Here is a 24,149-nt window from a genome sequence, read left to right as displayed (position 1 = left end):
TCCATGCATACGTATGGGTAATCTACTCGGATAAATAAACCATTCTTACTGTTCTTACTTTCTTAGTTTGTATAGACTTTAATGGTTTTGTTCGAAAGATTATTTAAGATGTACCTGAAGGCTTTTTGCTAATTAATGTTACTGAATTGCATGTTCTTTTCCTGAGTAAGACGATTGTGGTTTAATATTTTGGGGCTTTTCTAGTTCGAGATATTGACAAGTCAACTGGTGTAACATCTGTTTTACATTGTATGATAGAACTTCAAACACTTGTCACAGAGTATCAAGATCATTATCACATTTAACTGTGTAACTATATATATTCAACAACCATTTCATAATTTGAATAAAGCTCAAAAAGAAAGTAATCTGTAATTATGTTTGAAATGAAACATTAAGATGTATATTTTTATGTGTAGGTGTAAGTAATTTATCTGGTAAATAAGCTATATTATATCTACATATGGTTTGATATGTGTATGATAGGATACCCCTGTTTATAATTGTTCCCATAAGAGTTTGTTTAAAGATTGTTATTTATGCAGGTGTCAAATTGTACCAAGTTACCTGATGTCTATAGTTCCACTGTGTATACACATCTCAACTATAATATATACATTAAGTACATTGATCGTTCTTATGTCCAACCATTTTTCTTTCATCTCTGAAAGTCCAAGTGTTAAAATATTCAAACAAAACACCAAAATGTCAGGGCATAGCATTTCTTTTTTTACAGTATCTGAAAGTTTGAGCTCATAATATTGTTATACAAGCCACTTTACCCTTTAGAGTGCTTGCCTCCAATTGTTTATTGAAAGACATGATAAAAACACATTCAATACTCTTTTATAAACTTTTCCAAAATGTAATTAATACACAGCAATAACCTGCAAAATTCTATTACTCGCTCAAAAATGACATAAATATAGCTAGTCAAGAAGCCTGTCTCTATTGTTGATATTTCTTTGAAAATGTATCACAGAAATCCAGATAGTCACTGATATATCTGGGATTTCTACTTTCATAAATCGTCCTCAGATTAACTTACATGAAGATATGCCAAGAGTGTTCATAATAATAGGGACACAAATCCTTTTTTCATGTAAAAACTACAGGTTTCTGAGAGTCATATTAGAATTTGAAGATCTTTGTTATATACGTGTTATGGTAAATGAAGTAGCTGAGCAAATAAATGTGCAGTAATGCCTAATGGAGCTTGATATTGAACTTTTAAACATTTATACAGAAGGTTTATGGAATATTATCTTCATATTAACCATGGTAAAACTCTACAAGACTACAAAGTTGTGTATCATGGATATAGCTCTATTAATAAAGAAATATGTATTAAATATGGAGAGGAAGTGGTAACTATTTTCTTGTCATGATATATCATTTTGGTAGTGGTTTAGGAGAAAGAAACATTAAAAGGCTTATTTATGACGGTAACTGACAGATAGGATAATAAGTATGGCTAATAAAGATATTAGTTTTTCTATAGATATGGAGATTTCTATGCTATACATCTAATAACTGTCATCAACCCATACATTTCTTAATTCTAATCAGCACCTTCATATCAAGTCATACATGTATACTCCTGGTGTGGATTCACTTTTCAATAATAGATGACAATTCTCTTATACGCTACAAAATAATTAAAGCTATATATTTGTGGTGTTGTGATCATGTATGCTCCATCAATTCCCAAGTCATCTCCAGTGTGTCTCATTTCCGCATTAAATATAGAAATGTCTAAAGATCCATCTGGTTTGGCCTTCCTAATTAAGAAATTAATTACCAGTAATGAGGACATATGTTGGAGAAAAAGTATCAATTACCCGTCATTCCTACACATGTAGTCAAAATGACGTGGTAATAATTGAAGAAAGCATGGAGGAAAGATGAATATGTATGTAATGTGCCAATCTTTTCGCACAATTTCTCAGTTGAAAGGGATTTCATTAATATAATGTTGATGATTTACATATGTAAAATTAATAAAGATATTTGTATTAATGAAATATTGTAATAGTATATTGATTTCCAGCCACACCAATTTAAAATTTTGTTCTTTGGGAACACTTGTTAAAATTTTGCTTCCTATTTCTAGTAGCTTGTCTCAAAAGCATTTAGACAAAAAGTACTTGTTTCTCATCTCAAAAGGGTTGGTTCCTATTTCAAAAAAAAAAAACTCAAAAAAAAACTTTATTACTTGTCTAGTTTGAATTTTTCAAGTTTTGAAATATCAAACAAAACATTGTTAGTTAAAGAACCCAAAAAAACTATGACATGATTTCATTGCTATAATCAGCACCTAAAAGCTTTATATGGTGTAGATAAACTTTTACCAAAGTAACTTCCAGTATTAAGAAGCTCATTATAATCAAAGGAAACTTTTCTATGTCACCATATGAAATTAAATATTGTTATTGTTAGAAATAATTAGCTTAAAAGAAAGGTTACATTGAATTGCCATGAATAATTCACCCAAAATGGAAGTGAATTGGTTTTTGTTAGGAATTAATGACCCATACAATTTTATTAATGTGAACTGACAAACACCTAACAGGCATCAACACCTAACAATCATTGAAATACCTTACAAATCAATATGGCTTTAACTGTCTCTATAACTCATTAGCTGATGTATAGGTAAATTTTATAATATATTATATTATTATGCACCTCAATATATCCAATTATACAATTAAAATTATATATTAACTTTTTTAGTTTAACATTTTGGTACAAATTTTAAATTCATCAAGAAATAAAACCATGCTATATTTTAGCCATTAAATAAATGGGCAGACATGAAAATCAACTTTAACAGAAATATGAAATTTCCTAAATTTCAATTATTTTTAGATTATGACAGCTTTTTGAATTAATGCCAGCTTGCATTCAAGCAAATATCAATGACTTTTCAATAGATAATGAGAATATTCGATTAATTTCAATCAGATTTCTTCGTGTGTTCATTGCCATATCTTGCCTGATTATTCACCGTCACGTATTGGCAAATACAAAAGGTCCAATATTTTACCAAGGGACAAAAGTCCATAATTATTCTCCACCATGTTGAGGATAGCTGAGCGACATTCGCCAATGATACAAAAGACCCCCTGATGAAACTTCCAATTTAGTCTGCCCACATAGACCAAAGTTCGTTAGACAAAAACCTTGATACAGAATAATTGAAAAAGTAATATTCTCACTTTACATGTACAATTGAGCTGCACACGAACAAATTTACTTCATTGTGTACTTTGCCTAGAACCAATCAAACATATCGATTCAACTTATACATCACTCTTAATTATACAATAACAATAATATCTACAACCATTACATATGTATACTTTATACATGCCATATTCTAAAATATTTATCATAATTAAATGAAAATAAAAAAATGCAAATTTCAAATATGTAAATTTTCAGACTGTAGGTCAACAATACATGTATTTCTTCAAACAGTTTGTGTGAACTTCTAGATTTGACAATAAGAAGTATTTTGTACTGAGCATGACTTTGTACATAAAAACATATCCACATTTTGTTGGACAATCAGTGCAGGAAATAAACTAGACTTTTTTTAGAAAGTTGCCCAGGCGGTTGAGAGGTGACAACTAATTCCAACAAAATGTTGAAAGTGTCTTAGAGCGAATGATGATCATTTCCTTATCATTCATTATGCAACAACTAATTTGATTTCTAGGGTTCAGTATGAATAATTCAATAGTCTGAAAGACAACAAATTACATTCTACTTTTTTTGACAAAAAATGGATGCCATTGTCATCAGCCATATGCCACTCAGTTTCAATTCTTTTGCTCAATAAGACACGATAATGCGTTAAAACCCAATTGAGATCATTCTAATTTCATTACTTCTGCTTCCAAAAATTAAAACAAGAGCTAAACAATGTCATCAGTAAAATAAATTTCGAAAGATTTGTAAATGACCTTTAGTTGGGACTTGGGAATTCCAGGATACATTGATTTCGTATGTCTAATTAATGACGTGAATACTATTTTCATAAAGGTTAGAAACAGCTAAAAAAATATAACTTGCATGCAAATCAAATAAAACTTTTTTTAGAAGTCGTTTTAAAAAAAGTATGCAAGATGAAATCAGATGAGCTATTTGAACAAACTGAAATCAAGAGAGAATATCTAAACCTGAAAATTGTGGAAAAGATGAATTCCATTTGGTTGAACTTCTAGGAAGGAGATAAGCCAAGTGAATTGTTCAAGATTAGATTTTAATTACTGGACAAGAGAGTTTGCAGATGGTGACCTTTATGGTACAACATGAACACTGGAGAAAATGTATTAATTAACTGGTGAAGGATTGTGTGTTTATTGTAAGAATATTGGTAATACTTTATATCAATATGGTTATTGTTAGTAGAACACATGGTGTCATACATTACCGATAACATCAACCATAGTTCAACACCAATTATTATACACATGCTACCATATCTAATCTATAAGCAATTTAACCAACCAGTCTCTCATCAAGGTAATCCTCATTGTACTATTGATGTTGCAAGGTATTGGGAACCCAATAAAATTAATATCAAAGATACATTTATATCTTTAAAAAGTAGCATGTCACCTAAATATCAAATTTCTAGACTAATTCATCTATGGGGGTGATTTTTTTTTACAACACATGCCTAATAAAAGACATAATCAGTCAAAATAAAATTGTTTAAGTTAACAAGGTGAATTCAAACATTTTGCAGTCCCTATACTGACCTTAAGTCCACCTCAAATTAATCTCTGATTATGAATAACCTATGTGAAAGTAGATGAAGATCAAATCGTCTCCAGAAATGAATGTTAACGGTGCGGGATGGTAGGGAGGAACCATTTTAATAACACGTCTAACGCATACATCCCATAATCTATTGCACTATGATTGAAGTCAGAACTCGGAAGTTGGAAGTTGGAACTCGGTAGGACTTCCGTACTGTCTGGATATTTCCTTAAACATTTCTCCATACCGTAAATTCAAAAGAGAGTTTGGTATATGGCTTGAATGATAGTAATAGCTGATATCTAATGTAAGTTGTCTTGTGGTACATATTTTAACTTATATACAACCCCATTAAGACAAGAATGGTGGTTGATATACAGATTTAATTGAACAAGATTACCAAGAATTACAGAGTTACAGCTAAATTATGCATGAAACATCATAGCTGTGTTTTAGTGGACAGCATATTGGCTTTACCCCTACCGTAAATAATTGAGAAGCCTGTCTCACGAACTGTAACAACCTTCAATTACACAAAACTCAAATCCCATTTAATGATGTTTGATGGTGACTTGAAGATTATACAGATTGTAAGAATCTCCCATGAGAGAAAAATTGTCTGGTGAAATAATTGATACCTAAAATTGGAGACTTATCTTCTTGAATCAATTAAGGGTTTATATTCTGGTTAAGCATGCAACTGACTTACATTTAGCTGTCATCATTCTGTAGATATTTCAAGTATTGGTTCTTCTAATTTACAATTCTATAGAGAGGAAAATATATACGCTCATGTATTTTCACAATAAAAACCTTTCTATTTTCTTCAACAATTGTTTTTATCTCAAGATGTCACAAGACAAGAATGAAGAAAAGAAAAACTTAATTTCGAAAACCATAAATTTTTATATATATAACAGATTAGAAATTAGGCACTCATAAAAATATATCATGACGTCAAGATGTCAAAATCAAAGAAACTTCGGTAATTTGACACTTTTCGGCAATTTGGAGTATGGTACTAAAAGGGTTAATTTGTTAATACCATTCAAAAACTATATTTAAGTTACAGGTGAAAGTAAAATATTATAATAAACATGTCCTCGTTTTTATTTTCTTCAGTGGATACGTACCATGGCTTTATGTATGTACAAGAAGGTAATGATAAATCAAGAGTTATATTTGATTTAAATGGTAATTTAGCAGGAATGCAGACAATGGTAAGTATAATATTAATATAATAATAAAACATTGCTTCCATTTTAACTCTTGAGCTATAATTTCCAGTCATGGCACGTAACATATAGCAACAAATTATCGTTTCATCTCTGCTTGTGTCAAAAACTGCTGTTATGCAACAAAGCAGCAGGCAAATTGGCCGTAAAACAAATTAAACCACAAAAAATATGTGCTAAGTTTAGCTCACAATTCATCCCCATAATTTGCGAAATCCATAGAGGACAGACATATGTCAGATAAGAGTGGCCATTACCATATTTCTCTGGAGGAAGGAACAGATTTTAGCGCAGGCATTTTGTGAATTACAATTTTGAAACCTCATGAGATGTTGTAACACAATGTCAGTCTATGATGTTACTTGATATGATGAACTATTAAGAACTGAAACACGTAAGATTTGCTAACACTACACACTGTTAATTCACTTAGTATATCACCAGGGACTGGCTTTATAAAATTTTGTTAATCTAATATCTTTCCTCATCTTTTGTCATCCTGTACGTCATTTCAATCAATTTTCTTGTAGAAGCTGTATTCATGCTATCTAATGTTACATACGTGGCTTAAATACAACTGCTCCTATTGGGCAATCAGAGTTGTCTTCCTGCAGTATCATTCAATTCAACTAGATGATTGATTAAAGTGCCCATAACATATATCAGGAGTTTTCTGAGAAACAAAAAATTCTTTAATCTGATGGTTTATTTTCTCTCATTCTATCCACAGTGGCAATTTGACATATTTGTTAACTTTAAGCCACAATCTCTTGAACTGGTCTTATCTCAGTTGACCAATCGTTCCCCACATTCTAGTCATTGTTTAAATTCCTTTTGGGATCCTACATAATTTGTTTTTGTGAAGTCCCACAAATTAAAATCATAATTTAGCAACGTCTTTCTTAATGTTTCCTGCATTCTTACATGAAAAATGCACCAATACAGTTTGCGTCTGACAAGAATTAGAAATATATGTGCCGAACAAAATGACAGGTACCAGATACACTGTGCTTGAAAAAGCCTGGATATGTGGCAGTGGTAGTTGGCTTATTTCCAGGCTTGTAACTAAAGTGTTTAGGGACATATCAGATGTGTTTGTTTATGACACTGTGTTAAATATGATAAAGTGAAAGGTATGGATTCAGTAATCACAGATCAAATTATCTTAGGGGTGGTGTATATAAGCACAAGAGCAACTCAATTATCCTTCAAGCAACTTAGCTTCTGGAGTGTTTACAGTATAACTTCCTATTATTAACCACCAATATTGGGCAACATTTATATAACTGGTTGATTTTTTTATGACAATAAAACTAACCGTTATCGCTAGTTATATAAACTTTGAGCAACTTTTAATCTGCAGACTGGAATAAACTATTTTAAAAATAAATGTTAGAGCAAGAGACTGGATCTAGTGTGTATAATATCTCTGCAATGCTCACAACTCAGTCTATCAAAGGGCTGCTTAAACTGATTAGGTATAACCTTCAGCTGGAAAAAAAATGATTCCATATCAGATGAGGTTCATGTTAAAAAGACTTTCTGCACAAAATATTCCAACAGTTTTAAAATTAATTCAATAAGAGCATCATGAAGCATTACCAAATCTTGTATTTCTACTTAACATAGTCATTATGATAATGAAAGAGTAATAAACGTGAAGTAAATTTCCTCTATTTTGGAAATGTAATCAGATTATGTTCTATGACTAATGATGATTTATACAATTAACCTCTTCTTAATTCTTAACTAAAGATTGCATGATTAGTGTGTATTAAAGTCATGATTTATGTGATTCTTGTTACTCACTGACAAGCACCATCTTGATTAATACTATTATTTTCATCATGCGGACTGTGATAAAACAATAGAGCTAAAAGTGTCAATAAAATAGAAACATAGATTGTGGTTGGATATGTCATTAAATGAATATAGTAACAGATATTTCATCCAATTATTTAACTTATTTCAGATTCCTGGCAATCTCAAAGGTTTCAATTCCAAAAATGAAACAATTCGTCTACCACCAATTGGTATCATACCACCAATATTACTTGATGTCGAAAGAGGTCCAAAAGGAATGCAAATGTACACTATAACAGGTAATACATTTTGTCAATATACTATAATTTAAAACATGTATTTATACATTACGTGGATTAAGTTTTGGTAATCATGCTATTTAGGGTTGTATTTATTTTGGAAAAAAACAGGTCATGACCAGGACACAGTGGATATCAACAAGGTAGGTGTCCCTGTAACTAACATCTTCAAGTAATATTTTTTTTTTTACTATTTTGACTTCTCAGTTGGAATACATTTTGGGTAGCCACACAGTTCTTTAGAATAACAGAAATTGATTCAAGAATACATTTTAGCTTTTTTGGTGGTTTCATTGTACAGAATTTTGCACAATACTCCAATCAGGTTCCAGTACCAAAATCAACAGCATTCTTTCATTACACAAAAGAATAGCCATACTCTCACAGAATCTCTTTGGATGTCTATCCAATAATCAGATAATGAAATTAGAGACTCTCATTCTAGTTTTAATCAAACTTTCTCCACCTCAGACTCATTCATATAAATGTTTAATTAAAAAAAATTCTTATATCTTCCTTTTATGCTGTGTGGTGCATGTAACATATAGAGAATACTGGTTAAATTACCACGGATAAACATCTTAATAGTCATGTTATTGTCTTGAGAGAAGAATTAAATCCGAAAATAAAGGCTATCAAAGATATCCGTCTGTCTAATACAACTAGTGATTAGGTTACAGGTAATATATAGCAACTCAGGTAGGCTTGATCACTACATCCCTTTTATCTCCACAAATTACTTCTTTACTAATGTTTTCTGTCCAAGCTCTAATCTGTTTGCGTAAGTACCTTAATTAGATTTGCCAGTTAGAGTCTAATAGGTTACGTCATGGCATAAATAGATCTATTTTTGTAATAGAAACCATAGCATCTTGTCCTTTTCTCTTCCGAGAATTCTCCTTTTATAGCAACTGGGATTACAATTGAGATAATAATAAATCCTTCCCAGACTAACAGGAATTATCTTGAAAAAGATAATTTATTGAAGAGTTTGTTATATTGATTTCAAAGTATACAACAAAATAAGTTCAATTTATAGACTACAGAATAAACCTTTTAATGACAAAATCTTTGATAATCTCCAATAAAACATATGACAATGAATTAAGATATAGATAATAGAATAGATGGTAATCATATAAACAAATAAAAATCACAAATAAGATCTGACCACATTTTAATCAAAGCATAAGTAATCTCGGGATATGAGGGGGACTAACTTCTTCTAGTAATATCCACATGGCACAGACAGCTGGGCCTAGTATCCGTCTGGCCAATTGGACCACCGTCTTGATCTTGTTAAGATAACAAAGAAAGAGCAACGTAGGGGGAAATCATTTTTCATAAGCCACAAGCCAATAGTAACAATTAGATTTGCACTGAAATTGGACATGCATGATTAGTGAAGGCAAACATTTCATTAAAAACAGGTTTATTCAATTCATTAGAGTTAACTCTTGTGATAACATTACTAATCACTTCATTAGATCTTATTTACACATTCAGTAATTCAACCCGATAGCACCATGTACTTTAAAATATACCATTTCCTATCCTAAAAATATCTACAACAAAATCCATCAAGAAGATGACAAACATAAAAAGTTAATTAAAACTCAATTATTAATTTTTGTAATAATTTGGATGATTTTTAATATTAAGATGATTAGTTAGATTTAATAGAGGGGGGGGGGGTGCATGAAAGAAGTTTTTTTTCCCAGGCACATCAAAGGTATGATCAATATAATATGAATTATGTTTCCAGTGAAAATTAAACTTGTTGACATATTAATCATAGTGACATGACCCTATTCCCCCTTCACTCTAAAACATCACAACTAGAAATAACAAACTAATCTGACAGCACTGTTGAGCGTCACTTTAAGAAAATATACCATATTTTCGATATTTCAATGCATAATTTTCAATCACATCTCTGGCAAAAATTCAATTATGGTGTTAATAAGAAGTAAATACTAGCAATTTGGGATACAAAGAGAGAGGCTAACCAAGTGATGCCTCCCTCAGGGCATATTATTACAAACTTGCCAAGCACATCTATTAGTATTAAACTGATACATCTGTTGAAAGAGGCAAAGGTTACTTTCTCTGCCCCTGACCCAAGGGGCAAATAAGTAGCAAGGAAAGTCAACATCTTGTGCTTTGAGACAAAATATCTCACAGGTGGAGGCAAATTATCGGCATTTAGAATCGCTTAATCTTGGCATATCTGGCCTTTTATCTGAACAAGTTACCAGAGTGTATTTCTGGTATCCTATGACAGTTAATGCTGAGCTGTTTTTTCTCAAACAAAGGGGATATAGAAACAAACAATATACACCTTCCATCTATTGTTAAAAGATGAACAATATAATATGTCTATTTTTTGTCTCTACAACTCTCACATCCTGTCTACAGGACTTCATACACCAGTTTATTATTATAGGTTTCACATAGTCTATTGAATTCATATAATGTAGATTATAAACTATGAAAAGAATGCTAATAACCAAAACACAATTCCTATATTCATATATAAATCAATACACTTTCAATATCCTTTTCCTTCTTTGAACTTCAACAACTTGGTTATTCTAGTAATGTATGAATATAACAATCAGTTCTAAAACATACTGAGACGCAATGAAAATGAAGCACTTTAATAAATGGATTATTATAAACTTCTTTTGAGGAAACAGTTTCATCTTGCAAAAACAACAGATCACGATAACATCATCGGATCTCTCAAACAAAAAAATTGCATTTGAAAAATATGAATGTTGGAAATCATGATTTTATGGTGCAGACGTTGGGTATTATATGTGTATTTTAAAAGGCTAGGGTCATTATAACTCATACAGTTCTGTGGAATATGCAACAATATGCCAAATTTGACACCTGAATAATGAGAATGTGCCATTACACATTACAGCATGAGTACCAGAGTCACTGGAAGCACTTTAAAGTAAAGGTGTTATGGTATCTGTGAGTGGCTGAATTTCTGGTGTGGTAAATGTTCAGTCTGCAATCATGCCAAATATTACATTTCAGCTACATTATATCCTGCCAGCACTTCTAGTCAAATCAGTGGTGCATTGTCATTGCATCTCAGTACAGTTCTATTTACACAAATCCAATTAGTTTGATTTTGTAAAAGGAATGAACATTAAAATGAGGGTTTAATAAAAAAAAATAATTGGAGATCCCTTCTATTTTCTTTTTCAGCTTATTTCAAACATCCGAAGTTGATATGCAGTCCATATGCTCCGAATGTTAGCCCAGGTAGAGGCTTCTTTTTACAGACAGGCTACAATGTTGAAGAACATTATGAACAAATACCATTAAGTGCTAGGCATTTAAGTCCAGACTGGGTAGCACATACCTGCAATCCAAAAATGGGTAAGTACTTGTATGATAGTTGAATAGCCATTATTCTCGAAGTTTATTGATTTATCCATGTCCTGGCTATACTAGTATCTTGCCAATACACTATAACTCTAGACAAATAATGCTCTAAGCCGAAAAAATCAATTCAACAGTAAATGAACTTTATTTCTCAAAGGTACAATCTTTCATTTTAAAAAAATCAACAAAAAAATGGAAAATAAATTCAGAAAGTAAAGACCATTGTTTAAAATTCCATATACCGGTAACCGAAATTGAAAAATCAATTTTCCAATAAAAATGTTAACGCAATTCCTTAGAGACATAAACCGAATCATGCCTGATTTACGTTTATGCTTTATTTAAAACAAAATTCAGTAACACAAGTCTTCTACCATTTTGAATTGTTCACATTTTGTAAAGATATTAATAGGCCTACATATTGGTTAATCAATAGCTTAAGCTAGAATAGAAAGTCACTACAAATTGGACAAAATATTAGATATCACAATTTTCCAATTTTCAGGCTTACACTATTTCAAGAAATTAACACCCAACATGAAATGTGAGGATATGTATCCAGTATTTCTGATGTATAATTCAGAAGGACAGCTTGGGGCATTTGGTTGGTCATTTCAAGGAGCTCCCTCACCTTTCTTAGAAGATGACCTGACATGGTTTCGAATATCACCTCAGTATTATCCGGTAGGTGATTAACACTAGGTTCTATCTCTTTTAATTAGTATTGCAAACTGAGCCCATTTGCTGAAACATTGGATGGGAACTGGTGCAAGTTCGGGTTTATTACAAACAATTAAAGGGGAATAACTACAGAATTACAATCCAACTGATCATGCAAAACATTCATTGATCAAGTATCGAATATTTATTTTCTTTTCAACTTTTTTGCAGTTTGTGTTTGATACATCACAGCTACCCTCCTGTATGTACAATAAAAATTTTCAAGTGTTTGGCATACATGTATGGCTACGTGATCCAGATACTATGTTGTGTCCTGTTGTTAAGGTACCAATGAGAGATCGTGAATATCGAACCACCACCCGCTCTATGACAACCACCACAGAGAGGAAAATAGATAGCAATATTATCGTGGATAAGATAATAAGAGACAGTTTTAGTAGTGGTCATTCAAATAATTCTTTAATACATTTAATACTATTTAATTCTCTAATTGGTTTACTCTTTTGTTCAACCAGCGTTCAGATGACAATTGTATGCTTTTGTGTGAGCTTAATAAATAGTTTCTTATAGCTGTGTTATCATACTATCTTGCACTGTAAATATTTAATAAGTAGCAACATATATCATCAAGGAAGGGAAAAAAGCAAAATGTGTAGAATTAGTATTTAGAATACCCAATTATAGATTCGTACCAAAAACATACAGCACTGAGGCTAGAATATAATTGTTAATGAGCGGGTCAGGGGGGTAAAACCTTTGTATTTTCTTCCTTGATATATATGTCAACTACCGGTACATTTAAAACTTGGTGACCTTATACTAACGTTTGCTTAGGCAGGCACGGTATTGAAAATCTGTTTAAAATTGTAACTGAAAATTAAAGTTTGTGCGATGTGGCCACCGAGTTTTAAATATTTTTTTTTCATTAACTATGTGATAATTTGTTGGAACTTTTAAATGCCTTATATTAAATTATTACACCTTGCAAGCTTTAATCAGGAACCAAAAATACTGACTGCACACCTTTTATCTTGTATATTGATAACAAAACAGATTAATACCATTAATATAAATTTACATGTATCTATTTTAGTAATATCAATTAACATACACCTTGTATATTAATAATAAACAGATTAATACCATTAATAACAATTTATATTTATCTTTCCAAATATTGCAAATCTAAAGATAATGTGAACATTGTTAAAAAATAAAGAAACGGGAGGCTTTCCAAGTAGTTGGACTAGCTCTCTCTCTCCCCCCCCCCCCAAAAAAAAAATTCTGATGTAATTCAATTTTACAATTTCTAGGTAGCTAACAAACTATTTTCCTGAATCCCCTTTTACACAACAGTGGATAAATGGTATTATTTGGATTAATTATTTATAATATATCTAAAGGTGTAAAGACTAATTTTAAATCAGACCGTCACAGAGACCCTATTGCTTTAAATTCCTTTAAACAGACTTCTTATATAATTTGTATTAGATAAATTGTACAAAATATAATAATTGATAGTAATGGTACTAATCAGAGTGTCATTGGTTCCATCTCCAAATATATTAGTGTTTGTCTTAAAATCTCTTGTCAAATTATGTCAAAAACTCATTAAAATATGAAATTTGGTCATTGTAGGTATGATGTATAGAATAAACTGGTTATGGAACCATACTGAAAGTGATAGTATAAGAACATAACATATCATTTTACATGTAAAATATGAGTTCTACATTGAGTATAACAATGTGTGGTTAATACAATTATTGCCTTTCTACATTGATTATATAACACTGTATGCAAGTATGAAATTTCTTTTCATTAATTTATGAATTTTTATAAATACATGTCGACAGTCATTGCACTTTTGTAAGCTTAAATGTGAATTTGTCATGTTTGCTATTTAATGTATAATATGTAATCAAGAAAAGTATAATACTTTTTTTTCACTGAAGATTATATAAGTCTATACTGTTGAGTTCCATATTAATATCTATATATACTAACCTTTTCTTAGAGTTAGTTTAGAATCGAATAGGAGCTAATTTATTACTTACTAGATTAATGTGCTACATACATGTACTTATTACATGAAAGACTTCAATGTTTTTTTTTATATTAATCTCTAGTTTGGAAATTTATAATAGTACATCTTATTATCTTTTTTCTATTTCATAATTATTTATTCATTTACCATTAAAAATGAGTAATTGCCGCTGGGGTTTACAATACCTTAAAACTAAATTGCCATACACGAATGTATGAAATATATATATGTATACTTTAAGTGCTTATTGTGATTAAGTCCATATTATTGCATTTGAAAATAAAAAGTGCAATTTTCAAGCAAGGTTAATAAGACCTGTGCTTAAGATATTACTTAGGGAAAATATTTTTTGTTTTGTGTAAATGCCTGTGAAATATATATATATATATATATATATATATATATATATATATATATATATATATATATATATATTGAGAGACTGAACTATAATATTTACCTAGATTCCATCTTTATTTGTTCTGTTATGAAGAAATTACAGAGCTTCCTAATAATATGTTATATAATAGAACAATAAGATATATAGATATATATATATAGTAAGTAAAATATAAGTTAGCCTGTAGTTTATAAATTATATATCATAGTCAATATCAGATGAATGAGTGAACACAGGAATTAATACTCTAATTCATTTACTTGTACATTTTGTTAATAATATTAAGAGCTGAAATTTAATTTATAACTGTAGAAATCATTAATGTATTATAGGTGTATATAATTTTATAAAAATATGTACATTTTTTTAGTTTCAAATTTATTTTTCTTACATAAAAAAATAGAAAAAAGGTAAAATATGTCCAGTATATTTGTGTGTGCCGCCTTAATTATTTTGGTGTGTATGTGCTTTTTTTAGTGTTGCATCTGTCTATACTTTACTCATAATATTATAATATATATGTCATATAGATGCATGCACTACAACATGTAAAGCACTTTTTCATGATGAAAAACACTTATCCTTCTATTGATATTATTTGTAGTTAAATTCACATTATCTGTTCTGAGAAAATCACCATCATTCACTTGCTGTATTATATTGTACAAAATTTCTAAGAAAAATATTTATTAGAAAATTTAGAGTATTTCTATTTGATACGATGTTGTTTTCAACATCCATTAATATCTTGACAAGCAAAAGTAATAAATGAGCTAAAAGCTTGACTAGTTTCATAGTTTGATGTGTTAATATTTACATAATATTTTAACTTTTTGGAGGAGGAGAAATATTAATTACTTTCTTTAATTTACAAAGATATTAATACTCAGACCTCTTGCTGTGCAGAGTCAATAATTTGAATATTATTGTAGTTACATTACATGTATACGAAGAAATAACAGATATTAATATGTCATCAAACGTAAGATTATTCCATCCCTATCAATATAAGTCTGATGAAATCAACTAATTCCAATTGCAATCAGTAAAAAATTAGGACTGTCAACAATGTTTATTTCTGCACTACATATTGTAATTGTTTGTATTTGTATCAATTTGCAGTATGTGCCGAATATATGTTTATTGTTATATTGTAAATAGTCATCATATGAACACACACCCCTTTCATGGGATTCATTATAAAATGTTCACAATACAATGATATTGTTATTAATATATACATGTTAAAATAATATGTAAGACTAGTGTACAAAATGACACTCATCAAGCATCGTTTGTCTTGTCAACGTTTCAATAAGAAAAAAATAAAAATAATTTTTAAAAACAAACATGTTTTGTCAAATGTTTTGCATCACACAAAGAGAAAATGCCAGAAAAAAAAGGGTTACAAATGTTACCTACCTTGACCTTAAATCATCCCCATCAGTCAAGTTTCTAATTAAATGTGCTCTCTAGAACCAAAGATTATAATACTACTACTATGGGGCTTAACCTCTGGTTCCACCGAGGGTGATATAGCAGTCATGTTCGAGTTCGGCAAGACCAGCATATGGTCATGTTCCTGAAGCAAAGACTGCAAGTTTTACAATATCTAGTCATTGCTAGATTAGTCTGAATTTCCCGAACCTTTAGGTCCACCATCTCCCTTTACCGCAGTCATGTGAACAATAATGTCCAATCAGCGGACGTGATACAAACACATAAAGAAATAGATACGGATACATTTGTTGAAATTTTTAACTTACTAGCATAATGAAAAGTAAAGTAAATTAGAAAGGTTTGGACCAAGATGTGAAGTGGTTCATAACATAATCTTAGCAGAAAGGCTGAGGCTGAAGTGGAAAACTTCCAGCAACCTTGACATTGAGTGATCCTTAACTTTGCAACTCGGTTATCACAGGTGGAAATTTCAGTTGGAAAGCTTAAACATTCTACCCGATTGATTTGAAATTTATACAGACGATTTTATACATGTATACAGCAGGGTTATATGAGACCAACAAAAATCCTACCTTCTTTCGGCTAAGACTGTTGAATAGTTTTAACTGAACTGGTGGCGAGCCTGGAGGTGGTGTCCATAAAGGCTGTGATCGTTTATCTGAAATCACACAAAAAGGTTATGTTTTCATACATTCATTGATTCTTAAAGGGGTACAGTCCCTTATATTTGATTACCGGTAAGTTTGCATATTAAATTGTTTAACTGAATACAAATCTGTTTACACTAAATGATAGATTGCCAGGCAATGAAAAATACACCCACAGCAGCTAAGTCGTCCATGCAGTCCACAAGGGCTGTTGCATATTTATTCTTTTATCTGTAATGCAAGCATTTATAAAACATTAAAGATAGTTTGCCATGCAACAGAACATACGCCCACGCATATTTATTCTTTTGTAGGCAATTGGGGGCATTTACAAGACAGTTTCATACAGAATCAGATTATAATTTCTGTCCTTTGAGGGTTCACAAGGTTCTACAGACACAAGGGCCTTAACTCTGGAAGCAATTTACAGAAAATTTTGAAATTTGACAGGCTTTTTCATTTTACTAATTTAAACAATGCATATAAATTTCATATAGATCGGATGATAACCTTTGTCATTCGAACGTTCACAAGGTTCACAAAGTAAAACAAGGGCCATAACTCTAGAAAAAATATACGGAAATTGCTGAAATTCTATAGACCTCCGTTTCACAAATTTAAATGATGCATATAAATTTCATACATATCGGATGATAACTTTCATCAATCGAGCATTAACAAGGATGAACAAAGTGAAACAATGGCCATAACTCTAGAATTAATTTTTGTAAATTGCTGAAATTCAATTAGGGCTGGCGGAAAATATTGATATTGCTGATAATCGCCGGTAGGCATTTTGAAAATTGATTATCGATACAGTTTTAAAATATCGATTATCGCACAATTATGGGTACTTCACTTGTAAGAAGAAGTCAGTCCATAAAAATAATCCTTATCACTGTATTCTTTGCAATGTGTGCTTGGGCCTACAACTGTAATTTGACTCTCCATTTCTTTTGTCTTCTCTGTTTCTAAGTCAAACACGTACTTTCCCGTTATTAGTTTATCAAGGAATTTGCGAAGAAATGTCTGAAGAGGAAATACTACATTTTACTCATTATTATTCAGGTCATAAGTGACAAAGATATGGCCAGCGGTGGCGGTTATGTCTTCCAAACGAAGTTGATCGAGTTTCTTTCTACACCTTGGTTTTGCTATGGAATGCTATTATTTTATTGTCAAATGCCAAATAAATGAAAAAAATTCTACATGTATACAGAATGATATCACAACATAAACTCGCATATAATTCGTTATTCATGTACAAATTATGATTGTTTTCAAACCAATTGTAAGTCAAAATAATTTGCCGATATTATCCATTATTGATCGGCGGATGGTCGGCGATAATCGATACTTGAAACAGGATCTATTGCCAGCCCTAAATTCAATAAGCTTCGTGGTTTCACTAATCTAAATGTTGAATATAAATTTCATACAGATCAGATGATAACTGGTGGCGTTAAAGCGTTCACAAGGTTCAACAAAGTGAAACAAGGGCCATAACTCTTAGACGTAATAAACGGAAATTGCTGAAACTCAATAGGATTATTCTTTTTAATAATACTACTTTAAATGACGCATATAAATTTCATACAGATTGGCAGATAACTTTAGATGTTAGAGTGTTCACAAGGTTCAATAAAGTGAAACAAGGGCCATAACTCTAGATGTAATTAACGGAAATTGTTGAAATTCAATAGGATTCTTCTTTTTACTAATCTAAATGATGCATATAAATTTCATGCAGATCGGTGCTTTTAATGTTAAGCGTTCACAACACAAGGTGCAACAAAGTGAAACAAGGTCCATAACTCAAGAAGTAATTAACAGAAATTACTGAAATTAAATAGGATTCTTCATCTCACTAACGTAAACAACATATATCAATTTCAAAACAATCGGATGACAACGTTTTGGTGTTAGAGCGTTCATACGAAATTGTGGATGACGGACAGACGGATCGACAGTACAAATTTATTAAAGACCTACACAACTTCTAATATAAATAAACAAAATACCAATACTTCTTTCTTTAAACTAATTTGGGATGATAGGGTCTACTACAGCACACAAAAATAAATTATGCAGTGGCAGACCTGGTTTGTGTCGGCTTTTACCATGGCTTTGCCGTTTGCCGTGGTAAATTTTGAGCGCTGAGTTTGTGTACAGAGTACAGACACAGGAATCTGACCTTCTATCCGTATATATGCATACACCATACTCAACTAGACAATATATAATAAGATAGGTTGCCAGGCAACTAAACATACGGCCACAGCAGCTAAATCGTCCGAGTGGTTGGCAAGAGTTGTCGTATATTTGTTCTTTTGTAGGTAATTAGGGGACTTTAATAGACAATTTCATACAGATGACATCATAATTTTCGTCGTTTGAGGGTTCACAAGGTTCTAAAAACTAAAACAAGGGCTGTAACTCTGGAAGTAATCTACAGAAATTGTTGAAATTCGACAGACTTTTTCGTTTTACTAATTCAAATAATACATATCAATTTCATACAGATCAGATGATAACTTTTGTCGTTTGAACGTTCACAAGATTCAACAAAGTAAAACAAGGGCCATAACTCTAGAAGTAATTGACAGAAATTGCTGACATTCAATAGGCTTCTTCATTTCACTAATTTAAATGATGCATATGAATTTCATACAGATTGGGTGATAACTTTTGTCGTTCAAGCGTTCACAAGATTCAACAATGTGAAACAAGGGCCATAACTCTAGATGTAATTAACAGAAATTTGCTAAAACTCAATAGGCTTGTTCGTTTTACTAATTTAAACGATATCTATAAATTTCATACAGATCGGATAATAACTTTTGTCGTTAAAGCATTCACAAGGTACAACAAAGTAAAAAAAGGGCCATTACTCACGGTGTAATTGACGGAAATTGTTGAAATTCAATAGGCATCTTCGTTGCATTAATTTAAATGATGCATATCAATTTCAAACAGATCGAATGATAACTGTTGTCATAAGAGCGTTCAAAAGATTCAACAAAGTGAAACAAGGACTATAACTCTAGATGTAATTAACGGAAATTGCTGAAATTCAATAAGCTTCTTTGTTTTACTAATCTAAATGATGCATATAAATTTCATACAGATCGGATAATAACTTTTGTCTTTAGAGCATAAACAAGGTACAACAAAGTGAAACAAGGGCGATAACTCACGGTGTAATTAAAGGAAATTGCTGAAATTCAATAGGATTCTTCGTTTCACTAATTTAAATGATGCATGTCAATTTCAAACAGATCGGATTATAACTGTTGTCATTAGAGTGTTCACAAGATTCAAAAAAGTGAAACAAGGGCCATAACTCTAGATGTAATTAACGGAAATTGCTGAAATTCAATAGGCTTCTTTTTTTTACTAATTTAAATGATGCATATAAATTTCATACAGATCGGTTGATAACTTTTGTTGTTAGAGTGTTCACAAGAAGCAACAAAGTGAAACAAGGGCCATAACTCTAGATGTAATTAACGGAAATTGCTGAAATTCAATAAACTTCTTTGTTTTACTAATCTAAATGATGCATATAAATTTCATACAGATCAGATAATAACTTTTGTCGTTAGAGCATTCACAAGGTACAACAAAGTGAAACAAGGGCCATAACTCACGACGTAATTAATGGAAATTGCTCAAATTCAATAGGCTTCTTCGTTTCACTAATTTAAATGATGCATATCAATTTCAAACAGATCGAATGATAACTGTTGTCATAAGAGCGTTCAAAAGATTCAACAAAGTGAAACAAAGTGAAACAAGGACTATAACTCTAGATGTAATTAACGGAAATTGCTGAAATTCAATAAGCTTCTTTGTTTTACTAATCTAAATGATGCATATAAATTTCATACAGATCGGAAAATAACTTTTGTCATTAGAGCATTCACAAGGTACAACAAAGTGAAACAAGGGCCATAACTCACGACGTAATTAACGGAAATTGCTCAAATTCAATAGGCTTCTTCGTTTCACTAATCTAAATGATGCATATCAATTTCAAACAGATCGGATGATAACGGTTGTCATTAGAGCATTCACAAGATTCAACAAAGTGAAACAAGGGCCAACACTCTAGATGTAATTAACGGAAATTGTTGAAATTCAATAGGCTTCTTTGTTTTACTAATTTAAATGATGCATATAAATTTCATACAGATCGGTTGATAACTTTTGTCGTTAGAGCGTTCACAAGGTGCAACAAAGTGAAACAAGGGCCGTAACTCCAGACGAAATTAACGGAAGTTATTGAATTAAATAGGCTTCTTCATCTCACTAATGCAAACAACATATATCAATTTCAAAACAATCAGATGATAAATGTAGTCTGTAGAGTGTTCACAAGAAATTGTGGACGACGGACGGACCGACCGACAGACGGACGGAAGGGGGCGACGGCAATATACGACCACATTTCCATGTGGGCGTATAAAAGAAAGAACAGGAATGCAATGCCTGCTGAAGCCTCGATTTTACCTGCTCTGGCTTCGGCTCGTTTTTTTTCAACAATTCGTTTCGTAATGTCAGGCAATCAAACCTCTGTCGATTCACTCAGTCGTTTTGATTTGCATAAATACTCCCCACAAAACGAATCATAGGCATTGCACTTCTGTTCTTTTTTTTATAATATTATTGTCTAGTTCGGTATGGTGTATGCATATATACGATTAGAAGGTCAGATGCCTCTGGTACAGAGAAGGACGAAGAGGTTTAAATATGGCTGGGTGGCTTTCTTCGATTTTTTCTTTGTGCTGGGCGGCAAAAAATAGTGGTGATCGGATAAAAATTGTGACCTCTAGGGGGACCACAAGCTAAAAACGTGATTTTACATACAATCAAGGGCCATAATTCAGAAAATTAAGATTCGATATACGCGAATATCTAAAGGAACCAAGATCTTTACTTTTTAGGTTATAAACATGTAGTTTAAGTTTTCATCAAAATTGGATCAAAATTTTGACCTCTAGAGGGTCCACAACCTTGATATACCATATTTTTAAACTGTTTGCGTACGATGGGCGGCCATTGTGTCCGACATTATGGTGTTATGGTGATACATGTATTTAATCTTTTGAAGGCAATGGGGGGAATTTATAAGACGATTACATACAGATCAGATTATAATTTTCGTCCTTTGAGGGTTCACAAGCAGCAACAAACTGAAACAAGGGCCTTAACTCTGAAAGTAATATACAAAAACTGTTGAAGTTCAATAGCCTTTTTTCGTTTTACTAATTCAAATAATGCATATAAATTTTATGCAGATCGGATGACAAGTTTTGTCGTTCGAGCATTCACAATGTTCAATAAAGTGAAACAAGGGCTATAACTCCAGACGTAATTAACAGAAATTGCTGAAATTACTAATTTACTAATTTAAAGGATGCATATAAATTTTACACAGACTGGATGATAAGTTTTGTCGTTAGAGCGTTCACAAGGTGCAATAGAGTGAAACAAGGGCCATAACTCCAGAAGAGCGTTCACAAGGTGCAATAAAGCGAAAAAGCGTCATGACTCCAGAAGAAATAATGAAAATTAATGTAATGTAAACAACATATATCAATTTCAAAACAATCAGCAGATCATAAATGTAGTCTAAGAGTGTTTGCAAGAAAGTGTGGACGATAAACCGACGAAGGAGACAGCAATTTCCATGTGGGCGTATAAACACCATCTATGCTTAGCTCGAAAGTTGGAATTTAGGTAAGAGAGCACCTCTGACTATTTTGTTGTTCCAAGTATCCAAGTGTTGAAAATTGGAGTCATTTGGTAATTTGACAGACATTTTATGTACTGAACTTTTCAATTGCGGATGTGTGTGTGTCGCCACCTGGCGCATGCCCCCCCCCCCCCCAACCCCCATCAGGATCCTGGGGGTGCAGTTTAGAACCAGATTCTTGTCTCGGATCACTGGAAAAGGCATTTCCGGGCTTCTAATTTACGCAAATTTCCGGGGCAGGCCACCTGGACCCCCCCCCCCCTCCAGATAACAAACCTCATCTCTCAACCCTCCGCGTTTCGAGATAAGAGATGGTCTTATATAGTTCCACATAGTAAAGTCCAACGCGAATCAGATTGGGCCTCAGTAAGCAAAATTGGCAATATTTTTCATCAAAACAACGATTGATTATTGTTATTTAAAATATTTCTGCCACATCCAACTACAATTAAGCATATAACCCTACCTGAAACGGGTATAAATCATTGTATTTAAAATCGAGACGTTAAGTCGTTACTAGGATTGCCATTTTAAATGGGAGATGTATGATGCTATGATGTATCAAGGCAGGGCTAAATATAAGGCTTTTATAACAGCCAATCAAAAAGACAAGTGGAGAAAATGTAAACAAACATCCACCTGTTCTAATCTATTCGCGAATCATTTCGGAAAATAAAATCAAATTAAAACCCAAACAACAAATTATTTTGGACCTGATAACAAATGGCGAAAAGGATGTTTTTGCGTTCTGGTAAAAGGGGTGTGTAGGGTTTGCGCATATCTAAAGCATAGTAACTATGAATGGACTTCGATGGCGGTGTATGTCGGATAAAAACAATGCTTCATTAATTTAAATGCGAATATATGGAGTTAGGCGATCGTAGTGCCACTATATTGGCCTCTGTAAGTTTAATCAGTCATAATAGTATAAAATTACCTTATTTTTAAGATGTTACATGCATTAATAAAGAAATTAAGTATGCCACTTGGAACTAAAGGCACCAAATTGTAGATAAAAACGAGTATGTCAGAATATCTCAACGTTTTTAGCTACGTTCTCGTTGCTACCCCTTCCTACCCATGGTCTCTGGATCCACCCCTGTTATTCACAGTATCTTCCTTTAATTTTAAATAAATTTAAAGTAAAGTATCTTGCATTCACCAGTCCAATATTATATAACATTTATTATAAATAAAATAATTTGTATTTTCTTTTATTCTTATGTTAACCACAGTAATTTCACTGAAAATTGACAATAAGGTAGTAGGCTACTGTGCGCATTTACTGGTATAGTCTGCAAATTCAAAGTCTGATTTTAGGGCCTAGCCACCTACTTTGCAGTCTTTACAGTGATTGTCTAAGATTTTCCGATATTATTCATTATTATTCACTGACATCAACCATTATAGAGCAGCCATTGTGTATTCATGAACACCATTCATTTAAATATGTAAAATAAACGTTGATAACTGTACTTACTTCGAGTAGAAGACATCCTATTACCTGACAAGCTGTCAATTCTGATGCACACAGACTGTAATGTGTTGTTTTGAATGATGAAATGGGAAGTAGTGGCACGTGTGTACACCGGAAGCAAATAACTTTATGTATTTCTTGTTTCGATGGCTTTCATTGGACA

General features: G+C 31.8%; 2 protein-coding genes across 2 annotated transcripts in view; one reads left to right on the top strand and one right to left on the bottom strand.

Moving 5' to 3' along the window:
* Positions 1–14,622, top strand: part of LOC126823289 (uncharacterized) — an 84,915-nt gene extending 70,293 nt beyond the window's left edge. The window contains exons 3-7 of the mRNA XM_050552035.2: positions 5,896–5,993; positions 7,981–8,110; positions 11,336–11,509; positions 12,021–12,199; positions 12,407–14,622. Coding sequence (XP_050407992.1) covers positions 5,896–5,993; positions 7,981–8,110; positions 11,336–11,509; positions 12,021–12,199; positions 12,407–12,766 — 941 coding nt within the window. The 3' untranslated portion in view covers positions 12,767–14,622. The remainder of the gene's footprint in view (positions 1–5,895; positions 5,994–7,980; positions 8,111–11,335; positions 11,510–12,020; positions 12,200–12,406) is intronic.
* LOC126823271 (cysteine--tRNA ligase, cytoplasmic) overlaps positions 1–24,087 on the bottom strand; it is a 151,422-nt gene extending 127,335 nt beyond the window's left edge. The window contains exons 1-2 of the mRNA XM_050551998.1: positions 23,990–24,087; positions 16,677–16,762 (exon numbers count right to left, since the gene is read on the bottom strand). Coding sequence (XP_050407955.1) covers positions 16,677–16,762; positions 23,990–24,005 — 102 coding nt within the window. The 5' untranslated portion in view covers positions 24,006–24,087. The remainder of the gene's footprint in view (positions 1–16,676; positions 16,763–23,989) is intronic.
* Between the last annotated feature and the right edge of the window lie 62 nt (positions 24,088–24,149).

The sequence above is a fragment of the Patella vulgata genome, chromosome 6 (assembly GCF_932274485.2).
Source record: "Patella vulgata chromosome 6, xgPatVulg1.2, whole genome shotgun sequence".
Classification (NCBI taxonomy): Eukaryota; Metazoa; Mollusca; class Gastropoda; family Patellidae; genus Patella; species Patella vulgata.
This window is presented reverse-complemented; position numbering and strand designations above follow the sequence as displayed.